Source organism: Myxocyprinus asiaticus, chromosome 5, assembly GCF_019703515.2.
Source record: "Myxocyprinus asiaticus isolate MX2 ecotype Aquarium Trade chromosome 5, UBuf_Myxa_2, whole genome shotgun sequence".
NCBI classification, from domain to species: Eukaryota; Metazoa; Chordata; class Actinopteri; order Cypriniformes; family Catostomidae; genus Myxocyprinus; species Myxocyprinus asiaticus.
Window position 1 is genome coordinate 46,870,877 of NC_059348.1, and position 21,361 is coordinate 46,892,237.

Below are 21,361 nucleotides of genomic sequence, written 5' to 3' on the forward strand. Positions count from 1 at the left end.
ATGGTATGTTTGGCAGACATGGAACAATGATAATCAATACATATACTCAGAATTTTATAATGCAAAATTTTATTTTAACATGGTTGGCAGTGATTTGATGATGCTGGCTAATACTTTTAATAATAATTATTTATTCAGCTTTATAGAATATCAGCTGTAATGTCTATAACATCCAAAAACTCACATAACCAACATTCATGGACACAGAGTAACTATTTGATGAAAAAAATCTGACTTTCTATAGCTTGAAATTACTTAATTTCACAACTTAGTCCCCGCTGTCCACATATGTGGACATACATTTTTAGGAAAACTATTTGCTACTAGTTACAAATCAAAAAGGGAAATGGAAAATGCACACCACAATCACGTGGGGCTCTTAGGAGGTTGGTTTATCCTCTGCTCATCCAGGGATGTGTACAGGATCATCTGGTTTGTGAGAGAAACACTGGTGACAGTCAAATACATTTCTGATAGTTCTTCTTTGTTTTGTCAGAGAGACAGTAGTTAAAGGAAAAATGGTTAACAAGAATACTAGACGTATTCCTACAACTGAGAAATGGACAGGCAATGAATTAAAATCATTGTTAGAACACATGGACTCAATAGAGACAGAATTTGACAGAAATTTGGTATTCAGTCGAATAAGGTATGGACCCTTGCAGAATGTATGAGTGCTTGGTGCTTGTATTCGGAAGATAAATATAAAAGGCATTATCTATTACCATCAAAAATTCTCTTTAGATTTGGCTCAAGAGCAAACTCAAAGCATTGCTAGGTTAGAAGAGCAAAAGAAAAAGTTGCATTCTAGTGTGTCCTGACTCACTAAGTTGAGCCATGACAGGGCTTCAACAAAAGATGACTTGCTTTACTTCAGCAAGTAAAGAGGACTTGTGAGAGGGAGTTTTGTGAGTGCTAAAGAACATCACTGGGCCAAAGGTAGACTGGTCAAGAGTCTGTAGCTTAGGAAAGGCGAAACCATCAGCAAGTACAATTAAAGGTTTTGTCAAGCGGCTGCTGTATACAATGGTATAGCTGACACTCCTGAGAAGGTTCGCAATGATAAGGGACCACTAGTGCATACTTGGTTTGATGGCCTTTCATGAGAGTACCGTCCTTTATTAATCTCACATGGTCCACTGAAACTCTGCGAACTCAAGCAGGTTGGCGACCTGGGAAATGGACTCTGATGGTTGCAGCAGTCTCCTTGCATAAGGCAAAAAGAGAGAGTAAACAACACCACAAATGTCCTAAGAGGGAGGGCAGATGTGACTAATGTGGTAAACCTGGACATTATATGAATGAGTGTAGAAAGACCAGAAAGATATTAGAAGAAATGCACAGCCTTACTCAGCTCCTATATAGCCTGCTTACAGTCCTGATGCAGCCCTCCCCTCTCCACCAAACTTGCAGGGAAGCTTGCTAAGGGACTAATTGTTAGGACTGCGAGTTCTTAACTTTCCCCAGAAGTTTACAGCAAAGATGAAAGACTCTTTGCAAATGGAATTTTGTAACAAAAGGAGTTTGACTTTTCTTTCAGACACTGGTGCTACAGTAACATCTAGTGTTGGGGCAGACATATCTACACTCATGTATTAGGCTAAAATCACCTCAGTCACTCTTAAGTTTCGGAGGGGAACTGGTTAAGTATATTCACAGACCTGAATGTAACATTACAGCACTCTCCAATCACCTCCATCATGTCCAGTCACTCACTCCTCTTTTATGATATCTTTTACAACTGAAGCTTCTTCAAAGGAATTAAATGAGATGTTTTTGTATTTTTTGTACATTCAAGACAAAAGAAAACAACAGAAAGTCAAAAGATGCTGTTGTTTCTGAAAGGGTAGAATCTGGTCATCTGCTAGCGTAACTGGTCCTGCTCGACCTGCTCCGAGCCGGATTAGAATCGGCGTCAGCTGGCATGGGAGGCGGGCGCGCTAACGAGGAGGCTAAAGGCTACAGCCCCTAGTGTCAGTCGCTAGTGCGCCTCGAGGCCAGGGAAGTGAGGGTTACACACACTGCATAGCTATCAAGTACCAGCTGGCTCCCATTACACTAGCTCATTAACAAACTGCAGAACTAATAAAACACACCACCCACCACAAGGAAAGACTAGGACACACAGACCAGTAAGGAGCCCAGGGAAGATCTGAAGAGCAATAGTCCTTGGGGGCCAACCCTCCAGTGAACACTTCCCTATAGGTTTCCCCCTTTCAGTAAATTAATCCCCACCTCACTGGTCCATAAGTCAAATTTCATTCAAGGTATTTTGGGTTTCAAGGTATTCTGTAAGATTGTCTGCCAATGGCTGAATCCTGTTTTTCCACGCGACCGACAGTGTGTGTGAATAAAGAAGTTTCTCATGGTAACTAGGTCTATCCCCATTTTTTACGAATAAGCTGTGCAGTCATCAGAGCTTCTGCAGTCACTCTGGAGCAACTTCTGCTGCTGTGCCAGGCGGCTGCTCTCGAATCACTTTCGCAGTGCTTTCATTGCATAAGTCACGGTGACATGGCAGTGGCACCATCTCAACTCAAACAAAAGTTCTAACCAACATGCACTGCTTCAAATCCAGCGCAGATCAGCCTGCGCAGCGCTGAAAGTTGAACAAACATATTGGTTGGAGAGGAGTCAGGTGAAGCACAGAGTTCCATTTTGGGTGTCTGTTGAGGTGCCATCAAGATGTTGAGTAGGAACGCAAGGTGTCTTGGGTCGAGTTCTTTTCTTGAGACACATCAATAGGATCACATGGGGTATTTTCCTCAGTCTGGTGAGAAAGCAGGACATTTGTAATATGTATGTAATATGTTTTAGAACAACTGATTACTGTTTGAAGGCATAATTAGTGACCGCCTTAGAATTTTGTTACAGTTAGAATGTCAAAGGTACAAATTAAAAGCAGTTGGTTTGTCTTTAAGGAATAGTTTATCCAAAAATGAAAATTCTGTCAGCATATTGTTCCAAACCAGTTTGATATTCTTTCTGCTGTGGATTACAAATAATATGATTAGCAGAATTTTTAGAGACTGAGAGCCCCCATCACCATTTAGTTTCAGGGCAAAAATAGCAACACAAGTGACTGGAAACTAAGACCGTCATTCTGCCTAACATCTCCTTTCGTATTCAACAGAAGAAAGGAAGCCATACAGGTTTGTAACAACATGAGGGTTAGTAAATTATGACAATTTTCCTTTTTTGGGTGAACTATTCCTTTAAGTGAATGTAAACAGGCGAATTTGATCAGTTTTGCTACCATTCACACATCAGCATAGGTGAATTACGGACCAGGCCAATGGGGCCAGTGCCCAGGGGCCCTTGACCACCAGGGACCCGGGAGGGCCCTGGGCTGCAACGTCTCGCATCGAAAATGTATCAAATATGATACAACAGGCTTTTGAGGTATCTCTCTCAGGTATATGTCCACCACAATAAAAAAAAAAGCTTTATATACACACACACACACCATTCATTGCTATAACTGCATGTTTGCCATACATTACAAATAAATTAAACCTAAATGAAATTTGGCCCCAGGCCCTTGCTAGTCATAATCCGCCCCTGCACATCAGCACCAAAATGCAGATAAACCCTATGATGTCATTTGCCGGAAATGATCTTTAAACTTTCAAGCTGATCACCTGGCTTTTAGTCTGTGTATACCTCATTCCCGAAGGAGGCTAGTTATTTTATCATAAGTAACATGGATGGTAAGTAAAAAGTAACCTGTAGGCTATCGACAAATTTCATCCACTCGGCTGAAGAGAAGCACTTTAGTTTGACAACATTGTTTTACTCGAGTCACAGACATTAAATGGCGTGGAGTAATTGCATAATCAATATCCTGCATAATCAATATCCGAACTTTGCTATTAGCCCAAAGCAGACTTCATATGTCAGCATGACCTGAACATTAAATCCTCCACTTTGTACACACAGCATCAAAATTATACTTTTCCGGAAATGTTACAACTTCTCATTCTGGGAAATTGCCAGAGCTGATTTAACATTAATGCATTATATATCATTAACTAAAAATGAGCAATGTATTTGTACAGCATTTTTTGTTTTGACAAAATTGTTCATTGTTCACATTAGTCCATAATGCATCAACACATATGACTTTTAATAAAATTAATTAGCATATGTTGAAATTAACGTTTCACAAGATTAATATATGCTGTAAAAGTACCGTTCATTGTTAGTGTTTACTTAATGTAGTTAACTAATGTAAACAAATACAACCTTATAGTATTACAGATTGTTTATTTGAATAATTGCTTAAAAACATCAATGTTTACTTAATTGAAAAATACCTGGAAGGCAACATGCCATACAGGTTTAATAAAATGCACAAATAAATATTTTTTCAATAGTACATTAGTTTAGGTTTGGGGAATTTTAGTGCTATTGGTATCGACTACTTAAAATTTTGTCGTCATGACAACCCCAGTTAAAGTTAAAATGTGTTTTGTACTTACCTGTTGGCTGTTTTTCAGCTTGCAGCCTTAAGCAAAATCTTCTTGGAATGCATCTTCTGGTACCACTTGCAGACCGCCTCTAGAGGCAGCTTAACAGACTTTGCAACCTGAGACAGCTCCTCCTCAGTGGGATGAGGGTCCTGACTATAGGCCTTCAGGAGAGGAAGTAGGCGCTCTGCTGCTCCACTCTTATCCTTTTTAAGTAGAGAGGCCAGAGAGAAAATTTTAGGCGACCCCTTGGTGTCACCTTTCCGAGAGTCAAGGAGTTTATGTTTGCTTGGGCCATTTTCGCGAAGCAAACAACTTGCGTAGTTATGGAAGTTGTCTCCACATGCAACACGGTTGTGAACTGTTCCAGAGTGTGAGACTGTGTTATTTGCAGCTTGTTTCCCTTCCTCTTTATCGCTGTCTGTCTCCATATCTTTCTCTCCCTCGTTATCTATTTCAGTCTCAATCTTGGAAGGAGAGTCAGGTTCAGTTTTGATTTTGATGCCCAATGATACATTGGCAGTCAGGTTTTGTTTACAAACATCAGACTCCAAGGAACTCGTATTTTCTGTTGTGTCTCTCCTCTCGGCTTGTGGTTCAAGCGCTGTATTTGTAGTCTTTTCTGAGGATGATTTAATCTCGGTGGGCTTTGTCTCCACTGTTGGATTGCCGATAGCTACTTGTCGAACCACAAGACTCTGTGTCCCATCTGCTCTCCTCACTAGCAGTAAAGATTGCTGGGTGAGCTTTGGTTGTGCCGCACGGGCTTGGACCAACCTGGCAGCCTGTGTGGGGGTTAGTCTGATGATAGATGCTGGTTTGGTGGGGTTTCCGGCTTGGACTGGTTTGATGATTACTACCTGTGTAGGTTTTGCATTGAGTGTACTTGATGTTTGGGTTTCAGTTAAGTTGGACTGTGCTGAATCAATCTGCACCCCTTTTGGCTGTGACACATTAGAAACCGTATATTTTGCCTGAGCTGTACCGGCTTGTGTCGCAGTAGGCTGTGTCACAACAGGCTGTGTAGCATTTACTTTAACTTCATTAAGTTGTGAGTCTAATTGGGGGTTGTAGTTTATGACAATTTTGGCATTTCCATCTTGTCCCACAACTGGCATAGAGATGGCAGAGATCACCGGTGGCTGCGTCTGCTGCATATTCGTTCCATTAACACTGGCACTAGCCAACACATTCAGCACACTCTGTAAGTCACCAAGGTTGATGCTGATTGGCTGGACCAGCCCGACAGTGGGCATGACCAAAGTCTGCACAACGCCTTGAGCATTTGTGGCTGCAGCTCCATTGGTGGTGGCATTTATAGTTGGTGTTGCTGACACCGCTTTGGGTTGATGTTCAACAGGCTCCTGTTTGATCTGCTTCAGGGGGAGTTGCTCTTGTTGAGGATTGTTGGCAATGTCCACCTTCTCTCTCAGAAAGATGTGTTTGGGGAGAGAAAGGGTCATGGCTTCTTTCACTCTAGGACTTCGAGGCACAATTTTGACTGCAGGGGTCCTGCCCACACACTTGGTGATATGAGCGCTGTAGGTCCCCGAGTGGGAGAAACATCTCTGACAATCAGAGCATTCATATGGCTTCTCACCTGGATAAAAATGAAAAGATATGCATGGTATTACACATGAGCACACACACACAAACCTAAAAAGCTGTTACAGTAAGGCACTTCCAATGCAAAGGGGCCGGTCCATAAAAGCTCAAATACACATCGTTTAAAAAAATACAGCCACAAGATGTAAACATTGTGTCACCATTATTTTTGTGTTAAAATGGCTTACTAACCTTATTTGTGCAAAGATATATCCTATTACAGGGTTTTGCAGCAACGACGATGAAGTTGTAATATTGGATATAACCCAACACAGATAAGGTTAGTACATCAAGGCTATACTTTTGAAATTGTATTTTAGCATTTATGGACTGGACCCATTCACTTACACTGTAAGTGCCTTACTGTAACTACGATTTTTGCTTATTTTTTATTTATTTTTTTTAAGTAGGAATAAGTTGATTATTTTTATGGAAAACAATATTATGCCACAAATGCTGTAATTGAGTAACTTGTATTGAACCCTGAACATTCCAAAATAAGAAATATAGTCCACCATGTTAAGTCATAGGAAATTAAGTGCAGTAATTATGTCGGTTGGTATTTAATAAATTGGCTTTTCACAAATGAAATTATTAAACCAGGAACTTTTAACCCTGCGTTAACAATCCGTGGTTCTCATTCCACTTTCACGCTATTTGTTCTTTATTCTGGGTTAGTAATTAATCCTAAATTGTCAGGTGTTGAGATTTAATGGAGCTAAATAAAAGACAAAAAGATTCTAATTAGAATTTTAGAAGTGGCACTTAACAAAATTGAATTTTCCATGGCGTATATTATAGTTTTCAATTTGAATTTCATACATTTAAATTCTAAACATGTGGCATTTAACAAAAATAAAGTAGGCCTGAGGTCAATCATCCGGGTACCACAGGGAAAAGTAGAGGGTTTCATAGAAGTCAAACTGAGCATTTTAACAAATCACAGAACTACAATGGCAATTCCAGCATTTAAGCCATTTTGCCACAACTTTAGAGGTATGCTTGGGGTCATTATCCATTTGGAAGACCCATTTGCGACCAAGCTTTAACTTCCTGGCTAATGTCTTGATGTTGCTTCAATATATATCCACAACTTTCCTTCCTCGTGATGCCATCTATTTTGTGAAGTGCACCAGTCCCTCCTGAAGCAAAGCACCCCCACAACATGATGCTGCCACCCCCATGCTTCACAGTTGGGATGGTGTTCTTCGGCTTGCAAGCCTCACCCTTTTTCCTCCAAACAGAACGATGGTCATTATGGTCAAACAGTTCAATTTTTGTTTCATCAGACCAGAGGACATTTCTCCAAAACGTAGATTTTTGTCCCCATGTGCACTTGCAAACTGTAGTCTGGCTTTATGGTGGTTTTGGAGCCGTGGCTTCTTCCTTGCGGAGCAGCCTTTCAGGTTATGTTGATATAGGACTCATTTTACTGTGGATATATATACTTGTCTACCCGTTTCCTCCAGCATCTTCACATGGTCCTTTGCTGTTGTTCTGGGATTGATTTGCACTTTGCACCAAACTACATTCATCTCCAGGAGACAGAATAAGTCTCCTTCCTGAGCATTTATACTTGCATACTATTGTTTGTACAGATGAACGTGGTACTGTCAGGAGTTTGGACATTGCTCACAAGAATGATCCAGACTTGTGGAGGTCCACAATTTATTTATTTTTTTCCATGATGTCAAGCAAAGAGGCACTGAGTTTGAAGGTAGGCCTTAAAATACATCCACAGGTACACCTCCAATTGACTCCAATTAGCCTATCAGAAGCTAATTGCCTGACATAATTTTCCAAGCTGCTTAAAGACACAGTTAACTTAGTTTATGTAAACTTCTGACCCACTGGAATTGTGATAGTCAATAAAAAGTGAAACAACCTGTCTGTAAACAATTGTTGGAAAAATCACTCGTGTCATGCACAAAGTCGATGTCCTAAACGACTTGCCAGAACTAAACAAGAATCTTGTTTCTGACTGAACATTTTCTGATGTCTGTACTCTATCTGCAGGTGTCAATAATAATTAATTGAAATGGTTCAATATTTACTGGCCATGGGTACTTGATATGTTAAATTTTAAGTTTTCACTGCAAATGCTGGAATTGCCACTGAAGCTCTGTGATTAGCCAAAATGCTCCGTTCGACTTCTCTGAAACAATCTACTTTTCCCCATGGAACCCAGATGCTTGACCTCTGGCCTACTTTCTGTAAGATCTGAATTTGTGTTTTGAATTTTAGAATATTCAATTTCTTCAGCTGTAATTTTATAATCTGAATATTTACAGCTAATTTCACCTGTAAAAATTTCAGAACACCAAATCTGCCGTTTAAAAATACAAACCTATAAAACACAAAAAAAACAAAAAAAACAATTTCGTTAAATGCCACCTGTCTACAATTCAAATTTACAAAATAAAAATTTAAAACTATAAAATACACCATGGAAAATTCTATTTTGTTAAATGCCACATGTCTAAAATTCTAATCTTTTAGTCATTTGTCCAGCTCTATAAGAGTTCACACTGTACAGGTGCATCTCAATAAATTAGAATGTCGTGGAAAAGTTCATTTATTTCAGTAATTCAACTCAAATTGTGAAACTCGTGTATTAAATAAATTCAATGCACACAGACTGAAGTAGTTTAAGTCTTTGGTTCTTTTAATTGTGATGATTTTGGCTCACATTTAACAAAAACCCACCAATTCACTATCTCAAAAAATTAGAATACATCATAAGACCAATAAAAAAAACAAAAAAAAAAAAAAACACTTTTAGTGAATGGTTGGCCTTCTGGAAAGTATGTTCATTTACTGTATATGTACTCAATACTTGGTAGGGGCTCCTTTTGCTTTAATTACTGCCTCAATTCGGCGTGGCATGGAGGTGATCAGTTTGTGGCACTGCTGAGGTGGTATGGAAGCCCAGGTTTCTTTGACAGTGGCCTTCAGCTCATCTGCATTTTTTGGTCTCTTTTTTCTCATTTTCCTCTTGACAATACCCCATAGATTCTCTATGGGGTTCAGGTCTGGTGAGTTTGCTGGCCAGTCAAGCACACCAACACTATGGTCATTTAACCAACTTTTGGTGCTTTTGGCAGTGTGGGCAGGTGCCAAATCCTGCTGGAAAATGAAATCAGCATCTTTAAAAAGCTGGTCAGCAGAAGGAAGCCTGAAGTGCTCCAAAATTTCTTGGTAAACGGGTGCAGTGACTTTGGTTTTCAAAAAACACAATGGACCAACACCAGCAGATGACATTGCACCCCAAATCATCACAGACTGTGGAAACTTAACACTGGACTTCAAGCAGCTTGGGCTATGAGCTTCTCCACCCTTCCTCCAGACTCTAGGACCTTGCTTTCCAAATGAAATACAAAACTTGCTCTCATCTGAAAAGAGGACTTTGGACCACTGGGCAACAGTCCAGTTCTTCTTCTCCTTAGCCCAGGTAAGACGCCTCTGACGTTGTCTGTGGTTCAGGAGTGGCTTAACAAGAGGAATACGACAACTGTAGCCAAATTCCTTGACATGTCTGTGTGTGGTGGCTCTTGATGCCTTGACCCCAGCCTCAGTCCATTCCTTGTGAAGTTCACCCAAATTCTTGAATCGATTTTGCTGGACAATCATAAGGCTGCAGTTCTCTCGGTTGGTTGTGCATCTTTTTCTTCCACACTTTTTCCTTCCACTCAACTTTGTTAACATGCTTGGATACAGCACTCTGTGAACAGCCAGCTTCTTTGGCAATGAATGTTTGTGGCTTACCCTCCTTGTGAAGGGTGTCAATGATTGTCTTCTGGACAACTGTCAGATCAGCAGTCTTCCCCATGATTGTGTGAGACCATTTTGAAGGCTCAGGAAACCTTTGCAGGTGTTTTGAGTTGATTAGCTGATTGGCATGTCACCATATTCTAATTTTTTGAGATAGTGAATTGGTGGGTTTTTGTTCAATGTGAGCCAAAATCATCACAATTAAAAGAACCAAAGACTTAAACTACTTCAGTCTGCGTGCATTGAATTTATTTAATACACTAGTTTCACAATTTGAGTTGAATTACTGAAATAAATGAACTTTTCCATGACATTCTAATTTATTGAGATGCACCTGTATATTTGTAAACCCTGGGTTAATTCTTTTTTGCATTTTTATGAGGCTTATCACATGCTGTTCAATCAATGTAATAAGCATGTTGCCCATTTTAATAATTGCTTGTCCATCATTCGAAATGTCTTAAAAGGTATAGTAAACCTAAAAATGAAAATTCTCTCATCATTTACTCACCTTCATGCCATCCCAGATGTGTATGATTTTTTTTTTTTTTTCTTTCTTCTGCAGAACATAATATTTTAAAATAATCTCTCAGCTCTGTTGGTCCTCACAATGCAAGTGAATGGGGATCAGACCTTCGAAGTGCCAAAAAGCACAAAGGCAGCATAAAAGTAATCCATAAGTCTCCAGTGGTTAAATCCATATCTTTAGAAGCAATATGATAGGTGTGGGTAAAAATCAGATCAATATTTAAGTCCTTTTTTATTATAAATCTCCACCTTTAATCAGCCCCAACCAGAAGTTGGCTGAATGTGAAAGTGAGTGTAGATTTACAGTAAAAAAGACAAATATTGATCTGTTTCTCACCCAAACCTATAATATTGCTTCTGAAGATTTGGATTTAACCACAGGTGTCATATGGACTACTTTTATGCTGACTTTGTTCTTTTTGGACCTTCTGAGTTCGGGCCACCATTCACTTGCATTGTGAGGACCTACAGAGCTGAAATATTCTTCTAAAAACCTTCGTTTGTGTTCTGCAGAAGAAAGGAAGTCATACACATCTTGGACAGCATAGGTGTGAGAAAATGATGAGAGAATTTTCATTATTGGGTGAAGTATCCCTTTAATGAAATGTCTATACTGGTTCTTTTCAAAATGTACAAAAATTGTCAGTTTGTGATTAGTTGTCTGTTTAAAAGACCTGCTGTACTAATCTAGCACAACATAGTTGAAAAATGTATACATTTGGCAGCTCAATTCACTGTCAGCACCACAAAAGCGAGGCTAACCTTTCTCTGGAGCTAACTCCCTTCCAAAATTACAAATGAAAAAAAGGTTTTTTTACACAAGGTAACTCCTTTTAACAAGTGTAAAAAGCTTTAAAATGTACTGCCAAAAAACATTCTGCATGTAGTTTCTGTATGCAACTGACCGCTGTGAATGCGCAGGTGCTCTTTCAGGTGATGTTTGTATTTGAAGGCCTTGGAACATTCTGTACATTTAAACTTTCTGTTTCCACCTGACTGAGAAATAGTCCACTGGGAAGAAAAAAACAAAACAAAAAAAACAGAGGAGGGTGGTCAAAATAGAGGCAAAAAAACTATTGGTTGAAAGTGCTTCTACAGAGTAGTCTTAGGTGACAACTGACTGTGAACAAAAGCTCAGTGTAATTTCCTCACACAAAAGGTATGAAAATCACAAAGGTGTTAGTGGGGTGGCGTACCTGCTCCCGGACATGCCTGTGTGAGTTCATGTGACGGACGAGTTGTGCGTGGTAGGTGAAGGTGTAGCTACAGAGGGAACAGCAGTAGTTTTCATCACTCTTTTCATGCCGCAGTTTGAGGTGTTCCTTCAGAGAAGTGTAATGTTTGTAACCACGGTAACAGTGTGGACAAATGTGCACATATGAGAATGGATCCATGGTACCTAGAAGACAGAGAAAGGAGTGGACAGATGATCACACTGATGAGGAAAACAAGCTTGTAATAGATCTAATTGTGACCACTTTACACCTGGTAGTGAGATCCGTTTTAGGCAATCTGATCATAAGTGGACTTCGCTAAATACAGGTGAAAACGGGGTCCACTTTTCCAGGACTGGAAATCACCATTTTAAAATTCCCTAATATTTCCAGGGTTTCCATCACTGCGAGAACTCTTAATTAAATTATAAATTAAATGAAAGAAAAGTATTTTCAATTCTCTGGAGAGACATCCCTACTACATTCTGTGGCTATTTCTGAATTGTACATTTCTTGAGTTCCTACAGTTTGTCTCCCAAAAAGACATTTTTCTGATATCTAGAATCTGTCTGCAGGGCTTTATGGTTATAAATTCAATTGGTTTGACATACTGGTAACTAGTCATTCTCTGAGAAGTTACATCACACGTTTTGACTGTAAAAGTCTTGTACATAATGCTGGTATTTCCCAGGTGTAAATGGAACCTATGTGATAGACTCTAAAAGAAAAGCTCATAGCAACTGTAGGACAGACGAAAAACAGAAGGGTGGAGAGAGAGCTGAATGCAGCAACACTAAAAGATGTTTATTGGGTGGGTACCATTCTCATCGTGGACCCCTCTCTTTGGAGTGCTCTGGTGCTCCTCTGGGGCATCCAAGGAACTTGTAGTTTCCGCCTGCTTTTCCTGACCAGCCACTTCTTCCTCATCAGTAATACACTCCTCTTTGAAACACATACAGGTAGATAAGTTCAACTACAACACACACAAACACCCTTCTCTGTTATAGGATTTTCTCAGCTACTGCTACCAATAATATTTTGTAGATACCAGGTTCATGTACCAATACTTTCCTTTTGGAACTTGCAGATACCTGTAGTTTTGGTAAAGCTATAATCTTCAACTAGATAGGTAAAATTGGTCAAGACAAACTTTAATGTTGGTTTGACAAAGCCCAGTCTAAAAGGTTTTTTCAGAATCAGAATGAGCTTTATTGCCAAGTATGCTTCCACATACAAAGAATTTTTCTTGGAGACAGAAGCTTTCAGTGCACAAACAATACAAGAAGAGATAATAAAGAGATAATAAAAAAATAGAATAAAGAGTAAATAGAAATAAGTATATATAGAAATACAAAATAAGACAAAAATATACATATAAACTCCGCAAAAAAAGAAACGTCCTCTCACTTTCAACTGCTTTTATTTTCAGCAAACTTAACATGTGTAAATATTTGTATTAACAAAGATTCAACAACTAAGACATAAACTTAAGTTTCACAGACATGTGACTAACAGAAATGGAATGCGTCCCTAACGGGGGGGGGGGGGGGGGGGGCTCAAAATCAAAAGTAACAGTCAGTATCTGGTGTGGCCACCAGCTGCATTAAGTACTGCAGTGCATCTCCTCATGAACGGCACCAGATTTGCCAGTTCTTGCTGTGAGATGTTACCCCACTCTTCCAGCAAGGCACTTGCAAGTTCCCGACATTTCTTGGGGGAATAGCCCTAGCCCTCACCCTCCGATCCAACAGGTCCCAGACGTGCTCAATGGGATTGAGATCCGGGCTCTACGCTGACCATGGCAGAACACTGACATTCCTGTCTTGCAGGAAATCACGCACAGAACGAGCAGTATGCCTGGTGGTGTTGTCATGTTGGAGAGTCATGTCAGCATGAGCCTGCAGGAAGGGTACCACATGAGGGAGGAGGATGTCTTCCCTGTAACGCACAACATTGAGATTGCCTGCAATGACAAGCTCAGTCCGATGATGCTGACACACCGCCCTAGACTATGACGGACCCTCAACCTCCAAATCGATCCCGCTCCAGAGTACAGGCCTCGGTGTAACGCTCATTCCTTCGACGATAAACGCGAGTCTGACCATCACCCCTGGTGAGACAAAACCGCAACTCGTCAGTGAAGAGCACTTTTTGCCAGTCCTGTCTGGTCCAGCGAAGGTGGGTTTGTGCCCATAGGCAATGTTGTTGCCAGTGACGTCTGATAAGGACCTGCCTTACAACAGGCCTACAAGCCCTCAGTCCAGCCTCTCTCAGCCTACTGCAGACAGTCTGAGCACTGATGGAGGGATTGTGCATTCCTGGTGCAACTCAGGCAGTTGTTGTTAGCTAGCTAGCTAATCAGACAATCACATAGATAGTCGGATTAACCATTAGATAGATAGATAGATATAGAGAGAGCAAAGTAGTGGGTTTGTTTAAGTTTGATGTTTTTGGACAATTGGAGTTTGAATTAACGAGCATTCCTTTGGCCTGTTTGAACATTCCATCAATGTAAGTTTTTTTTTTTTTTTTCATTGATATATAAATAGAACTGGATCGCTGATGCAACGTTAAACTGCCAGCAGGAGAGGAAGCCACTGGAAGTGTTCGAGCGGCCATCTTAGTATGCCCAACCTCTCAGAGCGTCAATGACTGACAGGAGAAAACACACCCGTTTCACCGTCTCCGACCTGCGAATACGACAGTTGCATTTCGCCCTCTAGTGACAATCATGTTTAATGTTTGATTTGCTTGTTATGGATAATATTCGTTATGAGGGAGAAGATATGCGGATCGCGATGTCAGAGCATTCACCTGCCCTGGTGCTCAGTCTATCAGTGCAGCACAACAATCACCAAAGGAAGCGGGAAAACTGTCCACAAGTTATAATGCAAGTAGGAAAAGCTGTAATATCTGCTTATTTAGGGTGACAATATGTCCTTACCCCCGAAAGGGACTTCAGACTGGGATTTCTAAAATCGCCTTAAATGCCCAGGATTTGCTTGTTTTCACATTGAAGTGCTCTCTGTAGTCAGTTTAATTCATTGTCCTCCAGTCGAACCCGTATCAGTTTCATTTTAACCAGCTTTGCGTGTCTCCCTCTTTCTCAGTGCCCGCTGCGCGCATGAGAGCGTGCGCTCTTATTCAAGTGACTGTGAGAATAAAGGCATTTTTTGATCAAAACATAAAACAAGCAACTCTGAACAAACACTTAGATGATCACAATAAATAAGTCTGAACATGTCGGTTTGTATCTTACCTCATTTTCAGTGAGCTTGTTTACATTTAGCTGATCTGTTCGCTGATGAAGTTTGTTAGAGGTGGATTCTGTTTGATATACAGTAGATATACACTGGCGGCCAAAAGTTTGGAATAATGTACAAATTTTGCTGTTTCAGAAGAAAATTGGTACTTTAATTCATCAAAGTGGCATTCAACTGATCACAAAGTATAGTCAGGACATTACTGATGTAAAAAAAAAAAAACAGCACCATCACTATTTGAAAAATTTCATTTTTGATCAAATCTAGAAGGGCCCCATTTCCAGCAGCCATCACTTCAACAAATTATACTTGAGTAACCATGCTAAATTGATAATTTGGTACCAGAAAATCACTTGCCATTATATGAAACACTGCTGAAAGCTATTTGGTTCCTTAAATGAAGCTTAACATTGTCTTTGTTTTTGAGTTGTCACAGAATGCAATAGACTGGTCAATATTAGGTCAAAAATAGCAATAAAGAAACCGCTTTCTCTAGAAATTCAGTCAATCATTGTTTTGAGGAATGAAGGCTATACAATGCTTGAAATTGCCAAAAATGAAGATTTCATACAAAAGGTGTACACTACAGTCTTCAAAGACAAAGGACAACTGGCTCTAACAAGGACAGAAAGAGATGTGGAAGGCCAGATGTACAACTAAACAAGAGGATAAGTACATCAGAGTCTCTAGTTTGAGAAAAAGACACCTCACATGTCCTCAGCTGACAGCTTCATTGAATTCTACCTGCTCAACACCAGTTTCATGTACAACAGTAAAGAGAAGACTCAGGGGTGGAGGTCTAATGGGAAGAACTGAAAAGAAAAAGCTACTTTTGAAACAGAAAAACAAAAAGAAAAGGTTAGAGTGGGCAAAGAAACAGACATTGGACAAAAGATAATTGGAAAAGAGTGTTATGGATCTTTACCCCATTGAGCTTTTGTGGGATCAGCTAGACTGTAAGGTGCGTGAGAAGTGCCCGACAAGACAGCCACATCTATGACAAGTGTTACAGGAAGTGTGGGGTGAAATGTCACCTGAGTATCTGGACAAACTGACAGCTGGAATGCCAAGGATCTGCAAAGCTGTAATTGCTGCACGTGGAGGATTTTTTGATGAGAAATCTTTGTAGTTTAAGAAGTTTTTTTTTTTTCTCTCCAAAATGTAATAGTAATTTTTCACATTATTAATGTCCTGAATATACACTGTGATCAGTTGAATGTCACTTTGGTGAATAAAAGTAACAATTTCTTTCCATAAGAGCAAAATCTGTACATTATTCCAAACTTTTGGCCACCAGTGTACATAACTTGCTCAGGCTTCAAGAAACAGGAAAAACTCCCGACTTTAAATAAATAAATACATATGTAGGACGTTTGCGTTGTAGGGATGTGCATGCAGATTTCAGATATAAAATCGGTGATTGACTAGTGTTTACTCATTGAAACGAGACGATTTCCTATTAAATCAATGGGACATTGGAATGTTTGGGCATTGCAATATGGCGGCGCAGTGGCTTCACTGATATGATGTCGTCAGCAATCCAGTTCTGTATATGTGTTTGTGTGTGTGTGTGCAACATATATATCTCTGTGTTTTTTTCCCCCAATTTATGATCATCTGCTGGGCGAAAACTGTAAAAGTATGATTAGTAAGAAAACACAAAGCACACTATTCTAGAACAGAGTCTGAAGATCTGTACCAAGTTTGGTGGATGTAACTTGAAAGCTCTAGGAGTTAGTGTTACATATTTTGGTCTGTTTAGGGATTTTGAAAAACCCTAAACAAAGTTTGTAGAAGAACATTATGTTGGCTTCGTCAAGCCAACAAAATTAACAAAAACATTGGGACATGTATTCATGAACTTTTAACTGAACTATCACATCAAATACAGGTCTTATAGCCGAGCACAGATGCATCATAAAAATAAATAAATAAATGTTTTTAATATAATGTATTGGCTAAAAGATACAACAGATCAATCGGCTTAGATTTGTAAACACAACTCTTTAAAAAGCAATTTATAATGATTGTCCTTGGATTAAAGGTCCCAATATACTTCAAACTAAATGTCATTTCGATCAAAATCTGGCAAAAACAAAGTTTTTTATTTTTTTTAAAGTTCGTTATGGTGATTCGCAATAACCACCTACTCTGACACATATTTTCTGTTTCATTTCATTGCTCCAGTCTGTCGAGGTCAGACACTAGGTGTAAATATTTGCTTTGACAATGATTCACTTAAGATTCTTTAACAATTATAATGCATCAAAATCTCAAATTTGGTCATGATTCGATCCGATAATTTTGGAACAATTCATATTTTTTTTTTTTTTTTTTTTTTTTTAAATATGCCAAAAAAGATTGTTTTGTAAAAAACACTTAATCTAGACAGCACAGTCATGCACCAGACTTGAGCACTAGAGTCACAGGTGGTTTGGCTTATATGTGTGGCTCTGTATATAAACAGAAAAATAATGTTACATACATTAGAGATTTGAATGATGTTACATATAGACATGACATGAAACAAATCGATTCATTACATTACAGATATCTGATATGAATAAAGGATAACAATGTCTGATGCAACAATGACTTGATGCAAACACTCAAACAGATGGTGTGTAAACTGTGGAATAAGCATAACAGATTTGAATATATAACATTAACTTTTATTACACCAATACTTGGGAATGAAATATGTAATGTGTGCAGGCAGATAAGATCCATTTTTAAATCGAGCATGGTCAGAGTTAAAAACTATCTATTAGTAGCGTGTAAATGTATTATATGGGATGGTAACCGTGAGTTCCCTGTTAATTTTGGGATAGGGGGAGAGAGGCAGCTGAATGGAGACGGCAGCTCCGTTCATGAACACCACACAAGATAAAAATGTTTTAAGTTTTTGCGGCTGCTATGTGTCATTAACTAATTACAGGTGACTGTAATCAGCAGACATTAAGCTAACTGGTTAGTTCCCCTCAGAACCATCTGAAAAAGCTCCCCATTCCCTGCCTATATTCTGTGGCATTCACTATAAAGAGAATGAATGAACAAGTGAGTTTTCATTCACAGTCAAATGTCTACCCACCCATCATATTCATTTAAGCAGAGTTTTTATTTGTGGTTAAACTGTTGTATGGAGAAATAACACATTTTATGGAGATATACAAGCAATATAAATAAAAAAAGAAAGCAACAACAATGAAAATACTTTGGTCAAATGAACGCAAACACTTATGTATAATGACACAGAAAGAACTCGGCAGCATCCATCCATTTACCCGCTTGTCCTACGGTTTGCAGAAGGTGAAGTGTATCATTCGCTCTATTCACATTCAAGTAAGAATCCAAAAATCAGATCCAATTAATCATGTACACATCAATATTAAAAAACAAATAACTTGTTTTCATACTTTTGATTTAATGCTCAAGTTAAAAATAGGAAATGAGAAAAATGGCCACGGGGCACTCAGTTTCGTTCACTCACTGCTGAGATATAGTCCAGTCATTGCAATTCACTATACAGGAAATAGTGAATGAGTGAACGATACATCGAACGTACACTCAAAATTAGTGTGCATTGGTGTAAGAATGAGAGAACAAAAGTAGGTAACAAGTGGCTCACTCAGAATTCAGACACCACTACAAAATGGCAGACACCGGAAATAGTGCACTATATAGTGGATAGGGGGTGGTTTCGGACACAGCTAAGGGAATTAATGGGAAACACTGTACTGACTATTATACAATGTTTTAGTTTATCTTAATTAGATCAGATACAGTTGTTAGAGTGGGATTTTACACTGTCATATGGTCATGTTACAATGTGCCCCGCCTATGGGCATGTTGTAACATTTCACTTTCCTTTTTTCCAGATAGATGGTGACAAAAGTATATGGTGTATTCATGAAACAAGTCCACATATTTGTACCAGAGATGTGTACGAAAAAATAAAAATACTTTGAAACCTAAGCACATTTACACAAGCTTAAGAAAACCAAAAAGCGTTAGTTTGTGCCCGTTCTCCCTTACTGCCTTCCCCCTCCCCTTTTTTGCACCACCTAGTGGTGAAGCCTAGTAGCAGGAAATGAAGATTGTGCTTCTGCACTCTACTGCTTTTCCTGCAATGCTAGGATGTCCAATGTTGAATTTCCAACCGAATTGTAACCACTGAAATTTTATAGGTGAATTTGCCAAGCAAAATATAATGGACCAAATATTACCTATTGAATAATAATGATTAAATAAATAAAAACCAATTTTTTGGGAACTGCATTTTGGAAGGTACATATTTATTATTGAATTTTTAATTGTGAAATTTTGTATGAAATGTTTTCACTGCTTAAATATACAACCACACGAAACTGAATCCCTTCCAAAAAAAATAAATAAATAAAAGCAAGCACTATTAATGTGTTTTTTCAATTTGTGCAATTTAGTGTGCTTTGTGTTCAAAGAAATCTGTCATTAAAATATTTCCATACTCTTCGCATGTGGCAGGAAGGCTCGTGTTATCTGATACGGCATCTGTACCACATTGGTCATTAAAACAGTAATGATAATCAATTCTTTATTTCCGTAATCGATGCATCGATATTTCTTTCAGAGCATCGATGCATTTTTACACCCCTAGTAACATCAACACGTCGTGTGCCTAGTTGCCGAGCTGGTGCAACCGTGCAAACATACCCACATCTTTACGATCGTTCGCGTACAGATTTTAAAGATTCAAAGATGGCATTGAACTCCTGGAAGGAAACTGCTATGAAGCAACATGGAGAAACAACCGAGATAAATCTGGAAAAGTTAAAAAGGCAAGAGTGGAGACGAGGCGTCGAGCACCCAGGCTGTTCTTGGAGGTATCCTGGTTCAAACCTTCTGTTCGGCATCAACAAACGGTGTCCAACATGCAATTAAAAAAGGGTACGCTAACGTTTTCCAATCTGTGATATAACTTTAACTAATTAGCCAGCTGTAGCAAGTTAAGGCTAGCTTCTGTCATGTGTTCGACATATGTTTCTGTAAACTGAAAAGCAATGTAATTCTTTGTAAAGAAGACCTTGCTTGATTCGTAACACGTCCGCCACTATCCCGCAAGCGAGCCGTGCACGGCCCAATCTTGAATGTTTCGGCCACGCGCTGTTGCGTGGCTGCACATGCTAGTACACGGGGAGTCAAAGATAGTCTCTCGGCAGTGGAAATAGGTGTCCTGTGCGTTTTAGCATGTTTGACAAAACAAACTCTTTTCAGAAGGTCATCAAACCGCGCAGCCCACGTTCTGAAATATAAAAAATGCACCTCCATGTCTTTGCTCCGCATTTGGGGAATAAATAAGGCAAACTTACCATCTTGTTTTCTGCTGTCCCTCTGTGTACGCACATACCACTTACGTCGCTTGTTCATTTTTTCCTTTGCAATTGCATAGAGCAGTGTCACTGCCAGATGTTTGCGATACTTCTCTTCTCTCACCGCTGCCATTTTTGTTGTGTGTTTTTGTTTTCAAGATATCGCTCGTCTATTATTTAATTGCCTCTCCAAACACCGCCCTCAGGGGTGTGGTCGGTGTCTTCTTCTTAGGTTTTTATTGGCGGTTGGCAAACCAGCTTATAGGTGCTTTACCGCCACCTACTGGACAGGAGTGTGGCTCAGAAGATTTGGCAGGATGTGGGGAAGGGGAAAAAAATAAAATAATAATAATTAACCATATCTTGTTATACTCGCTCCATCAGGCCTGTTTCTTTCAAAAATGTAATTAACTGCATATATATTTTCCTCAATGCTTCTCCAAGGATGTTTTTTAAAGTTTAGTTTCAATTTTTCAAGTATTTCTTTTAATTCCTTTCTTTCCATTACAATCCATCATCACATGTTGGACAGATTCTGGTTGATTGCAATGTAAACACATTCCATTTGTATGTCTACCTATTAAATGAAGTGTCTTCTTGAGCCCTGTGTGTCCAATTCTGAGACAAGTGATAACCAAATCAAATCAAATCAAATCACTTTATTGTCACACAGCCATATACACAATTGCAATGGTGTGTGAAATTCTTGGGTGCAGTTCCGATCAACATAGCAGTCGTGACAGTGATGAGACATATACCAATTTACAATAAACATCAGATTAACACAACACAATTTAAATTCTAATATACACATAATTACACACAACACAATATACAATAATAACATACACTGTACAGTATACAATACACACTATATAGATACACATTATTCAATAAAAATAAAAAATAAAAATATATTAAAAAGTGTATATATATATATATATATATAGAATGTACAGTATTTTACTGTATTGACATTCAGGCTGTCGGTTGATAGTCAGTTGTTAAGAGAGACATAATATAATAATAATATAATTTATGACAGTCCGGTGTGAGATATAAGAGTAAGGGTAATAAAGTGCAGTGCTGATGTATTTTGATTGTGGGAGATCAAGAGTTCAAAAGTCTGATTGCTTGGGGGAAGAAGCTATCATGGAGTCGGC

General features: G+C 39.0%; 1 protein-coding gene across 2 annotated transcripts; it reads right to left on the bottom strand.

The window, feature by feature from the left end:
* Window positions 1–52: 52 nt before the first annotated feature.
* On the bottom strand, window positions 53–20,405 carry LOC127440433 (zinc finger E-box-binding homeobox 1-like). Of its 2 annotated transcripts, none has more exons than XM_051696993.1 (6): window positions 20,199–20,405; window positions 12,407–12,529; window positions 11,570–11,772; window positions 11,279–11,384; window positions 4,482–6,069; window positions 53–2,770 (listed from the first exon to the last, which is right to left on the bottom strand). In XM_051696993.1, the coding sequence occupies exons 1-5, from the start codon at window positions 20,329–20,331 to the stop codon at window positions 4,496–4,498; spliced, it is 2,139 nt and encodes a 712-aa protein (XP_051552953.1). In that variant the 5' UTR covers window positions 20,332–20,405; the 3' UTR covers window positions 53–2,770; window positions 4,482–4,495. The 2 variants fall into 2 exon arrangements, with proteins under 2 accessions (XP_051552953.1, XP_051552954.1); XM_051696994.1 differs by lacking the exon at window positions 20,199–20,405 and adding an exon at window positions 14,532–16,024.
* Between the last annotated feature and the right edge of the window lie 956 nt (window positions 20,406–21,361).